Source organism: Priapulus caudatus, unplaced genomic scaffold, assembly GCF_000485595.1.
Source record: "Priapulus caudatus unplaced genomic scaffold, Priapulus_caudatus-5.0.1 Scaffold750, whole genome shotgun sequence".
Lineage (NCBI taxonomy): Eukaryota > Metazoa > Priapulida > Priapulimorpha > Priapulimorphida > Priapulidae > Priapulus > Priapulus caudatus.
The window spans coordinates 74,451-87,393 of NW_014577811.1; the positions used below are offsets into that span (position 1 = coordinate 74,451).

Here is a 12,943-nt window from a genome sequence, read left to right on the forward strand (position 1 = left end):
GGAGGAAGATACCCTCGAGCGTATAGGCTGCCCAATGGGGTGCGATCCTATTCAAATTAAAAGCTGTGGTATCAAAATTTCACTGAACTGAATAATTTACGTAGGATATTAGTCGATAGAGAATTACATAAAACATTGAGACTCTGGTAGCAAATACATTTCTGTTTATCTACGCATCATTTTATTCATCGAACAATGCTTTCAAGGTGTTGTCTGGGATTAGACCTGTTCACATCATGGTTGATTGATGTCATGAGATTTTTATGGCCAGCACTTGCACGAGAAGAACTATATCTTTAGCTGGTGCGACCCACTCGGGCATATCAGCGGTGCGAGGCACTAAAAGTGGCCACCCCAAATCAGTTCTAAAAAGGGTTCAGTGATCGCGTATACCCTTAAAGTCTTGTATTAGAAGCGCGCTTAATATATATATATATTTATAATGTAAACGAATTCGTTAGTCCGGCATAAGTGTGAATAATCATAGATATAGAAGAGAAGAGAGACTGGGCTCTCTCTTCTCAGAGAACTTCTAAGAGAAGAGAGATGGCTCTTCTCTTCCATATCTATGGAATAATCGAGTGTTTATAGACATTATAGTAGCAAATGCTATAATTATATAACGAACGTTTTTAACTTTGGCGTCCCTATAGATAGAATATCTTATAGTTGTATGAAAATTTGCGTCCTATGAGATACTTCTATAGGCCAATATTCAAAGAACGGATATATACGGTTTAAATAGAGTGGTTTCTTGACGGAGAGAAAGGAGAGAAAAGATATATACTATATCAGGAGCTAGATAATCCCAGGGAAATCCCTATAGATAAGTGTAGGGAATTCCCCTATTATCCTACTCTGATATATATAGAGAGGATGAAGGAGAAGGGCAGCGAGCAGAAATCCGAGGTAATAGCCAGATAGGCATGCATAGATGCTGCGGCAGAAGTATATAATTATACTTTATGTAGTCGTGCTCGCTAGATACAAAACGATAGCCACAGGCCTCACCACGCCACTACGTCACTGACGTCACGCACACGCACACGGCACTCTACGTCCATCGGCACGCCGGGAATCGTGAAACTGGAAATAGATTAATGACGCATGTCGAGGGCTATAATTTGGGAGAACTTAATTAAGTGAACTTGGTTTATTGGCATGGGAATATAGGCATTAGAAAAGTGTTGTTACGCGAGCACCTGCAGACCGGGGACACACATCGTACAGGGGCGGATCCAGAGGGTTGAGTGAACCAATTCCTTCCATAGTTCTAGTCAAGCTAGGGCGCGTCCGGGGCATGCCCTACCGGAATTGTAAAAAAAAAAAAAGAATCAGGCTATATTTGGTGCATTCTGGTGAATTTTGAGCGTCAATTCTGAAATACCCGCCTGTGAACCAGTTGCTGGAAACCGGCTGCAAGAACCGGCTAAATCACGCGCCTGTTCGTATGGTAGGCAGGCCTCGCGGAGGAATTTAAGGAGGTACGTGGCCTGACCACAATCGATAGCATCTCCGACAAACTGGACCAGACCTCCCAGCTAGACATCTGCAGCGCCGGGCATATCCGCCCCGCGAAAGGCGTCGTAACAGCGCCGCCTCGCGGCGCCTTTCATCCGAATTCGCTGCTCTGGATTAGACAATTTTCACGGGTTCTGTCAGATCGGCCTGTAATCGCTCATTGAGGAGCTTTGTGGCGCTTGCAGAAGCCTTTCGACTATGCACGTAGGGCGAGAATAAATGGCAAATGCTCGTAATTGCTAACTTGCTGGTAGGCGCGCGTTAGGTTTTCCTCTAGAAAAGCGATTTCGAATTTATTTAATTATTTTATTTAATAACCTGAAGTTATTCTCGTACATATGGCGTCCCATAGATACGCGCGACGAGGCTCTCTCGAGGGATTTTCCACAGAATTTTCCAACAGCCATCTTAGGACCCCGCAGGCCTGACTGATTGATGGTTGTTTAGACTGAGAATTGCTTCGAGTTCGCGATAGTAAGATCCCAAGCGATATGCAATATGGAATTTGATATGTCCTCTTGACCGCGCTGCCCGTGGGCGCGGCACGTCGTGCGAGCACGTGCTGGCGTGCCGTGGCAGTTTTTACACGTAGCTTAATCCTACAACACGCCGCACACTGACACACACAAATATATATATGCACATGTTTTTAGGAGACGGCGGAGCGGCACATTCCAGCCTCCCTCCTCCCCCGCGCTCACGTGGAACTGGCTCGGGGAGTTTTTGCGCCGCCGTGACTTTCGTAGTAAATAAATCTTGTATTTATTTAGCATTACATTTTATTGAAACGCTGCAAGTACAGTGCAGTGCTGTGTGAACTGGCTGGCGGCAGCATTGATGCCTGTATATAGATACCTTATTAACCCGTGGCGGCAGAGCGAGCGAGAGCGAGAGAGAGAGAGAGACAGACTGTGGGGAGTGCGAAAAAGAGAGATAGATAGTGGAGAAGCCAGATCAAGGTACGAAAATACGGCAGGGACGGTACGACGGCGAGGATCGTACAAACGCGTGTCAATCCATAATCGGAAAGCCCCCCCTCGAAAGCCGATGTAGCGAGCCGATGTACGTGTCCCGAAAACTCCGCGATGTTACGCTGTCCGCTATACGCATTCGCGCGCCGCCTTCCTTCGGCGGGGAAGCTTATACGCATAACATCCCGCGGCTCGCGTTGCGCCACAGTCCCGCGAAGTGCGCGCGCTTAACCTTCGGCGGTCCGGGGACAACCGCATCTTTTGCGCAAGGCCATCTTGTATCCGGTCTCCTCTGGAATATTTATTATTTACAAGAACTAATAATACTATATAAGAGCTATAGCTATAATAATTTATAAGGTACGGGTGTATTACAGCTGGGAGGCTGTCCAGTTTGTCGAGATTATTAATTCCCGAGCCTGCTATACGATGTGTGTCCCCGGTAACAACACTTTTAATCCTATATTAACCTAATTATTTTATGTACCGTGATTGAGTATCACCCTGTGGCGGCATGATGCAATCCGAGTTACAGTTTGATCACATCCCTCAACATTCAACGATACATTGGGGTAAAAACAGTGGCGCGCACGTTTTGTACGTGTTACAGGCGCGTAGCTAGGATTTTATTTTAAGGGGGCGGTAATGAGCACGTGAAGTGTGCGGGCGGGGAATCAAGGCGTAAATCTCGTACCGAGGAGTGGGGGGGGGGATGATCGGCGATAGCCATCACATACTAGCACGAGCACACTCCCACAATAATTTACGCCACAGGCGCGCGCGCGATCGGCGCACGCACGAACATACACACACACACACACACCCGACACCACACACACACACACACCACACACACACACACACACACACACACACACACACATACACACATAAACGAACAAACAACAAACACACACACACGATACACACACAACGAACACACACAACACACACACCCCCCCCACAATACACACACAAACGAACAACAACAAACACACACACACACACACACACACACACACACACACACACACACACACACACACAAACATACGTACATGATACATTTATTACATGCATACATGCCGCTGCCGCACATGCAATTTGACAACCGTACGTTTAATTGCCACGTGCCGTAGGCATGCAGTGCTAGGGGGTCTGGGCATGCCCCCCAGAAATTTTGATAATATTTAGCCATTTTCCTGCAATCTGAGACTGTCAGGTCTGATGGAACTATCTCAACCCTAGAACTCAATCTACAAGTTAGGATTCAAAACACTTTTCACTACCTTTCAGAGAGCGCGTACACAGTTAGGTTACTATAGTAATAATACATGTATTAAAACCAAGGGCGCAACACGTGTTGAAAGTTGGGGGGTCACGAAGCAGCCAATAGAACGTGATCTGCCGGCGAGCGAATATCACGTATTGGTTCAATATCACGTATTTCAGCGTGTTGATGGAAGTGTTGCATAATTGTGATGTCATGAATGACATTACTAGGATTATGATATAGCATAAAATACCAATATGTTTTATTAATTAAATGAAAACTAGTAGTAATGCTACACACAGACTGTGCTAACTGTGTGACACAGTTAGCATGATTAAGATGAAGAGGAAAATAATAATGATGAAAATAATAATGCAAAAACATGCCTGACACGTGAAAACAGGAACAGTGTTAGAAACCAAATGTGACCTTCCTTGAGTCACACTTTGCAACATCCTTTGCAATTGCTTCAATATTGATTCCAGAAACTGATAAAAAACAATCGCCGTTGATTGGTTCAATTGTCTTTTCGCCCGTCGGCCGGTGAAACAGGCCTGCGCCGTGCAGTGTCAGTGGAGACTGCGCCAGAAGATATCATAGATTAGAAGGTAAGGTGAACGGCGTCGCGCCGCGACGCGCCGCTTGTGTGGAGATGGGCCCTATATTTTGTGTGTGTTTCCTATAACACAGGTTGGCTTTGCGAACGCGTGGTGAATATCGTGCTCGTTCCATGCACGTGAGATTGAATGTACTATTGTAGGTCGAATTCTAAATAATATTAACAAGGGTTCTATTTAGATATCTGAATCTTGAATTCACAGTTATCACACTGCACTTGACCCACCTCGGGTTTTATTTATTTTAACTTTCACCTGCTGAAATATGGATGTTTCACGATAATAAAATTATAAACGCTTATCGGACTATTTTGGACCTCCCAGAAAATAAGGTCTTTCAGAAGTTGGGGGAGGTCCACATAAAAGTCGGGGGGTCGTGACCCCCCTTCCCCCCGACCCTCCAGTGGTTGCGCCATGATTAAAACACAGGTAAGAATTGCAATTTCTCAACAATTTCACGTGTTTTTGTATGTTTGCAATCATACTTTTTGGCTATTTGTGAGTCTGGAAACATTTTCTTGACAAGTTCATTTGCATGGTCTGCCGCCCTCAAAGGCACATTGTGTTCAATAAATAATCCGTAAATCTAACTTCTGCGTCAAGACAGACAATTCTCTATCTGCTGCAAAGAAGCTTGATATATTGGGTGTAGATTCACTGCACCCGCATAGCACTTGCTACTTTTGAGAGCTATATGCCTCTGGCAGTCACTCCTGTCCTCTGTGCCCCACTTGAAGTCTGTCTTGCATACCATGCAATAGCATGATTAACACTGAATTGTACTGTATAGGCTATACAGTTTATACATACATTTAAAAACTCATTTTTCATGCATTATGCTGAAATTGAAACAATCACATTTCTTTCTTTTTTTTTCTCTTTTTTGCAATCTCAGGGGGGATATTTGGTATCAGGCCATCCCCCCTCCTTCAAGAGCGGGGGGGGATGCATCCCCATCCCCCGGGATTTACGCCCCTGGGGGCGAACCACTTAAAGAGCGCGCGGGACGCACTTCTTAGGGGGTGGCTGCAGGGAGAAGAGGAGTTTCCTCCGTGCGAAGCGCGGAAGCTCTGACGTTTCAATTAAATTATTAGAGAGAGAAGACGATTCGTTGTACCGTTCTCGACTCTTAATCCTGGAATTTTCAAAAATAATATTGGTTTTATTGCCTAAACAAGATTTCGATTTTGTTTAGGATATCTTCAGAAACAAGCATAGCAATGTCATATTATTGTGTAGGTAGGTAATATGACTATACCTACTAGGTACGCATGATATATGTTATGCCGAGCTGGATGAAAGGCGAACTGCGCTGGCTCATTAGCTCATTTCACAAAATATTTTTAAATAATTTAAAGAATATATCTGTTGTTTCCTTTTGAATCTTTTTAACACAGTCTTGTGTCATGTGTCTTTGTATGCTCCTTTTTCTCCTACGTCTTCTTTCTTTTTTCTCTCTCTCTCTCTTTTTTGACCGGCGTTTTTTTTGGCCCCCCCCCCCCCCTGGCTGGCATGCGCATGATTCTATAATATTAGATTATATTTTAATTTATTAGGACTTATTAATTATTTGTTAAGATTATAAGATTTATTATAGAGATCAGTGTCTTAGAACCATAGAAATAGTATAGATAACCAGATTATAGGGTTTCTATTTCTATGCTTAGAACAATACCTCACGAGCATCAGAGCTCTGATAGGGTCAAGAGACTGGGTTCTGCCGCCTTGCCGCGCGTCACTAACGTCCACGTGGGTCCGGCGCAGTCGCTCGAGAGCCACTAGCGTGGTAGCGCCATTTCTATTATAGCCGCCATTTGTATTTCGTATCGTAAGTAAGTCCTCATGTTTATTGTCTATTTTCTCCTTTTTGTTTGTTTATATGCCGTGAATCGCAGGCGCCAAGTGTATATAAACTGCATATTGTTGTATAGTGTTTGCAAAAATTGTCTATTAACGTCATGTTCGCTAATGAACTTTGTTGACTAACGCGACCTAGATATCAGCACTTTTGGCTCTAGTACTAGTAGTAGTAGTAGTGAGTAGTAGTAGTAATAGTAGTAGTAGTACTACTAGTACTCAGTACTAGCCCGCGTACAGTTCCCGCAGGGGGAGGCTGCTAGGCAACTGTACACGGGCTATAGTACTAGAGCTAAGCACTTTTTACTTTTAGTTTTAGTTTTACTGTTTAGTTTTTAGCTCATCTGACGAAGTCAGATGCAGCTTGTAGTTGTAGAATCGCATGAATCATTAAATGTCCGTGCGTCCGTGCGTCAACATTTGGGCACAAATCTTAAGGCCCGTCTCCACACACGCGCGCGCGCACGGAACGCCACGGAAACGATCGTCGTTCACCGACCTACCAGCCAAAGTTCAAATCTATTATATCTTATGCGCGCAGTCTCCAGGACACGGCAGGCGGCCAGCTGGGGTTTCACGGACGGCGAAAGTCGAATGAGTTGACTTTTGCCGGCTGACGTGACGGCGAAAGACAATTGAACCAATCAACGCGATTGTTTTTATCACGTGTTCTGCTCACGCTACCATCACGCAATGGACAACAAGCACATGCATAATTTCTTATCACTGAACCAGAGTGAACACAATGCGGTCAGACGCGTCACGCAATGCGCAAAATCACAATGTATTTTTTTTCAGCACAACGGCTGGAGTGTGCTTGTCCGGGCGCGCGCGACGTCCTTTGTTATCTAGAAATGTATAAAGGAGAAGGTTCTTGGTTGTGAGAGAGGTCGGACGTGAGTGTGTGAGGCACGCGGCTGCGTGCCTCTGAGCGAGCGCATGTGTGTTGAGAAACAATATACTATTTGCTGAACACAACTGCTTGGAGTTTGGAGTTTCATTATTCATCGCTACAACTAATCTACTTTGAACCGGGTAACGTCATCTTCGTCGTTACACGCGCGAGTGTATATATTTATATAAAGGGAAACCGCGCGTTGGCAGGAGGCGCGCGGCGTATGAATGACACAGTAGGGGACATCTTTTTCTTCGTTTGTTCTTCTTTATTTATTTTTGATTGATGATATTGATTGATGATTTTTGATTTATAATTGAGACATATAATGATTGAGACATATAATAATAAGAAAAAAATTAATAAAGAAGAAAAACGAAGAAGATGTACAAATGTAGGCTGTACTGCCCGAAAGGTTCAGGAAAAAATTTCGCGGCCCGGTCTCGGACAATTGGTCACACGTGCAGCTATTGTTCACTTCTCGTATCAAGCAATCGTGTATAGGCCTACATTCGTAAGCACTTTACGGCAGATGAGGCACGGCGACCGATGGCGCTCTCGCTCATGGGCTCAATCTATCCGGCGGGGGCGCTGCTTGCATTTTGACCTATAATATGTAAAACCGTTGACACAACAATGATACGCGATCGACTGACCCTTTTTAGACTATTTGGGGTAGGCCATTTTGGCCTGCGACCGACTGAATGCGAGTGTTCGCACGCTAAATATAGTTTTCCCTCGTGGCTAGTGCTGGCCATAAAATCTCATGACCATCAATCAACCTGATGGTGAACAGGTTCTATCACAGACACACTTGAAACATTTCGATGATAAAATGATGGTAAATAAACACGAAATGTATTTGCTACCAGAGTCTCAATGTTTATGTAATCTCTATCGACTAATATTCCTACGTAAATTAATTCAGTTCAGTCGAAATTTCGATACCCACTTTATTTGATAGATCGCACCCATGGGCAGCTATACGTAGAAGTTATGTATGTAGCCTCCCAAACAATTACAAATCCCCGCAGGCGTTCAATCATGGGAAATTTAGAAAAGTGCTAATATCTCCATTGTTAGAAATACTGAAGTAAGTTGCTGATTTTTCAAACGCTATTTCTCAAAACGCACAACGCCGATTCCAAAATTTTTTGTTACGTTTCAATGCTAACATATCAAAGAAAAAAAGTGTTTCTGGAATTTCATATTATATTTTATAAGTTATAGCTCATTGTTTACAAAATTGTTGCGTTTTGAAAATCACTACAAATTTTCGTACATTTTTTCTAACTTATTTCCTAAATTAAAGCTTTTTTTTTAATTCCAGGGAGTTTTTTAGTTCATATTATGAACAACTTATGGTTAAAAGTTTAAGTTAACCCTCTGTTTCTAAAAATAAAAAAATAAAATTGTTTTTGTATAAATTCACAATTTTTTCTGTCACTTAATTAGCGATAAATTTTACAAAAAAAAATTTAATTGAGAGCGTAGAGAGACATCTCTCTTATGTAATGAATATTATGAGTTCGATTGAATTTGATCAGCAGTTATTTTCCAATGCCCTTTACAGTGTTACCTGTCCGTAACCCTAACAGTATACCTCATTCACGCGTTAATTGCCAGTATGGTAATAACCAGTATGGTTGCCAGTATGGTATGGTATGGGGTAGTAATTTGACATATGTACGCTTATGTTGGGTTACATTATAATGTATCTAACGGCTGACATACCAACTCGCGGGTATATACGCGCCCCTGACGTCTTATCGTCTTGCACACGTACGTTATGTTCAGGAGTGGATAATATAGATTAACAATAATCAATAATCTCTATTATCCACTCCTGATATGTTGTATCGACGTATATACGACGACACATACGACGTATGTATATATCAGGAGTAGATAATAGGGAAGTTACCTATTATCTACTCCTGGTATATATGTATATGTATATGTATATTATGTAGAGCGTGACGCTACACAAGTGAGTGAAAGGAAAGGTGTAGGAGAGTAGCAAATGAATAACGAAAAGCGAAGTATAAAGTTAAAAAGTGCTTAGCTCTAGTACTATAGCCCGTATACAGTTGCTAGCAGCCTCCCCCCTGCGGCAACTGTACGCGGGCTAGTACTAGTACTAGTAGTAGTACTAGTAGTAGTAGTAGTAGTACTAGTACTAGTAGTAGTAGTACTACTAGTACTAGAGCTAAAAAGTTCTGATATCTAGGTCGCGTTATTCAACCAAAGTTCTTAGCGAACATGACGTTAATAAAGAATTTTTGCAAACACTATACAACAATATGCAGTTTATATACACTTGGCCTGCGATTCACGGCATATAAACAAACAAAAAAGGAGAAAGTAGACAATAAACATGAGACTTACTTACGATAAGAAATACAAATGGCGGCTATAATAGAAATGGCGCTACCACGCTAGTGGCTCGAGCGACGGCGCCGGACCACGTGACGTAGTGACGCGCGGCAAGGCGGCAAGAACCCAAGTCTCTTGACCCTATCAGAGCTCTGATGCTCTGAGGTATTGTTCTAAGCATAGAAATAGAAACCTATCTGGTAACTGGTTATCTATACTATTTCTATGGTTCTAAGACACTGATCTCTATAATAAAATCTTATAATCTTAACAAATAATTAATAAGTCCTAATAAATATAATCTAATATTATAGAGATCATGCGCATGCAGCCAGGAAGGGGGTGGGGCCAAAAACGCCGGCCAAAAAAAGAGAGAGAGAAGAGAAAAAAGAAAGAAGACGTAGGAAGAAAAAGGAGCATACAAAGACACATGACAAAGACTGTGTTAAAAAGATTATAAAAGAAACAACAGATATATCTTTAAATTATTTAAAAATATTTTGTGAAATGAGCTTTGAGCCCAGCGCAGTTCGCCTTTCATCCAGCTCGGCATAACATATCATGCGTACCTAGTAGGTATAGTCATATTACCTACCTACACAATAATATGACTATTGCTAATGCTGTTTTCTGAAGATATCCTAAACAAAATCGAAATCTTGTTTAGCAATAAAACCAATATTATTTTTGAAAATTCAGGATTAAGAGTCGAGAACGGTACAACGAATCGTCTTCTCTCTCTAATAATTTAATGAAACGTCAGAGCTTCCGCGCTTCGCGCGGGAGGAAACTCCTCCCTCCCTGCACCCACCCCCTAGGAAGTGCGCTCCGCGCGCTCTTTAAGTGATTCGCCCCAGGGGCGTAAATCCCGGGGGATGGGGGATGCATCCCCCCCCCCGCTCTTGAAGGAGGGGGGGATGGCCTGTACAAATATCCCCCCCTGAGATTCAAAAAAAAAGAGAAAAAAAAAGAAAGAAATGTGATTGTTTCAATTTCAGCATAATGCATGAAAAATGAGTTTTTTAAATGTATGTATAACTGTATAGCCTATACAGTACAATTCAGTGTTAATCATGGCTATTGCATGGTATGCATGTGTGTGTGTGTGTGTGTGTGTGTGTGTGTGTGTGTGTGTGTGTACCTTTGTACCACTGATTTCGATCCCACTCATGATTATTATGATTATGATTATATACATGATTATTAAATTCACAAAAATTATATATACCTGTCATAGTGCAAAGCTCCGGTATCAGTTTGTAGGGCCCGCCCTTCCTTGTCCTTCCCGCTTTTCTATCTTTTTTACTGGCCCTTGAGATCAACAAGGGTTGTCTTGCATCATGTATTGTAAGGTCATAATGCTGTGAAACATTCAAAACAGAACGAAATTAATGACCATCACAAACGTACGTGCCTCAATGTTCTCAGAATTATAAAACAGACATACAAAAGCAAGTATATTATCCTAAACTTCGTTGGAAGATTTAACTCACCTGTGTTAACTTACTCCTGGCTCAAAACAATGCAACAAATAATAAAAATACTTGCCGTTTTATAGAATTCGTTGTATGTTATGGCTGTACCATCTCTCTCAGGAAAAGTACTGCTGGGATTTTCGTTCCACTCGATATCATCTATGGTGTAAGTTTTGTTGTTGTACCTATAGGACAATAAGACGACAACATAGTCATGATTACCTCAACTTAATCATAATTGATTAAATCGCGATTATTTAGTTATGTCAACACATACACAAGTTGTCATAAACTTCTAAGTATAGACTAATATTTTAAGAACAAATGTTTCTAACTTCATGACCACTTATTTTTGAACACAATCTTCTTGGCAGGAGAAAAGGCTACAGGTAGTGTCAGCCATTTATTGCTGTGGATATCTTTCTATTTTCACGTTCACCATGGCATAACTTTCAATGTGTGCCATTTGTGTGTTGCCACTATTAATGTCTAGGAAAATATAAGTCTATTGATCAGGTTAAGTACATATTGGTCTTACTTCATGAGTACAATGCTGCCGATGATCGTGCGGGCACATGACTCATGAAAATTGCCCCCCCGCTGGTTCAGCTCATACATGACGTCAAGGACTGGAACATATAATAAATACCTGATTACAAAGTCAAACAGATTTGATGTAGATATTTTTTTTTAAATCCACAATGTTATGCATGGCAGTCCTACATATTAAAACCAATGACAAGATTATAAGATGTGACACAAAGCACAAGGCTTTCCATCATTTGATTGCATTTAAGTTGTTTTCTATTTTGGCTATCAAGTGATCTTCTTATTAATTTTATACGTTTTGTTGAAATCTATTTAGGAAAAGCTAGGAAAACGTGACAGCAGCATTGCTATACAATAATGAAAATCGAAAACACTTAAAACAAAATTGCAGGAGACTGAATGTATGCAGCAGGGGGCAATGACTACAAAGAACAACGGCAAACTCACCCGAGTCAACACCTCCCTGAGGATTCATTGTCTACAAACTAAGTCGCGCGCTGGAGACGACAATGCAAAACGTTCTTAACCTGGACCTGGAAAAGAAGGTGCAGACTTATAAACGTTGAATTACTAAACCGAATAAATATATTATCACACAGCATCGTTACTTTTCTAGTAGTAAGTAAAATGTTAGTGTTTGCTTAAGTGTAAGCATTGTATATGTGCTAGACTTTGAACAGACAATAACAGTAATCATTGAAATTTTTGGTGACACGAATGGTTCGAGGTAATGATAATCGAAGTTTATTTTTTCTATTATATTTCTGCATGTGACACACATGGCAATCTGTGTAAATATATATATTAGCCTCCCGTGCAACAGTCGCGCCGCGAAAGCAATGGCGCCGGCAGCGTATGGTTGGACGTATATAGCTAGGATTTGGACGGAATTTACAGGAAACTGTCGGCAATAGAGAGTATAGAAGCATTAAGAATTTGGTAGTAAATAGATTTCGTATTTAGTTACCATTATATTTTATTGAAACGCTTCAAGTGCCTGTCATTGCTCCCGCTGCACACTGACGCTGAGAGGGTCTATGTCCCACAGGGTACTGCCGGAACGTACCCTGCCGGAACTTACCCGGTCCCTGGTACCACTATCATATATGCCGGACCGTACCTCGCCTACTCCACTAACGATCGAGTCCGTTCCGGCAGTACCCTGGGGGACATAGACCCTATGAGCCACACGGACACTTAAATATCTAGTAAACCCTATAAGTAAACCATAGATATATATACAACACATGTATATATAATATCCATATATATATATATATATACATATAGCTACGTTATAGCTATATATAGCTACGTTATAGCTATATATAGCTACGTTATATAGCTATATATATTTACATATATACTATATATATATATATATATATATATATATATATATATATATA

The 12,943-nt window shown here is 41.5% G+C and overlaps 2 protein-coding genes across 3 annotated transcripts in view; both read right to left on the bottom strand.

The window, feature by feature from the left end:
• LOC106813275 (piwi-like protein 1) overlaps positions 1-12,943 on the bottom strand; it is a 109,766-nt gene that overhangs the window by 43,816 nt on the left and 53,007 nt on the right. The gene's annotated exons all lie outside the window — the stretch shown is intronic.
• On the bottom strand, positions 7,426-12,007 carry LOC106813279 (piwi-like protein 4; the record flags this gene model as incomplete). The annotated part of the gene is given in 5 exon segments (XM_014817383.1): positions 7,426-7,741; positions 10,739-10,871; positions 11,059-11,170; positions 11,524-11,614; positions 11,982-12,007. Coding segments are annotated over 5 exon segments (394 nt in total), but the record flags the coding sequence as incomplete, so codon positions are not given.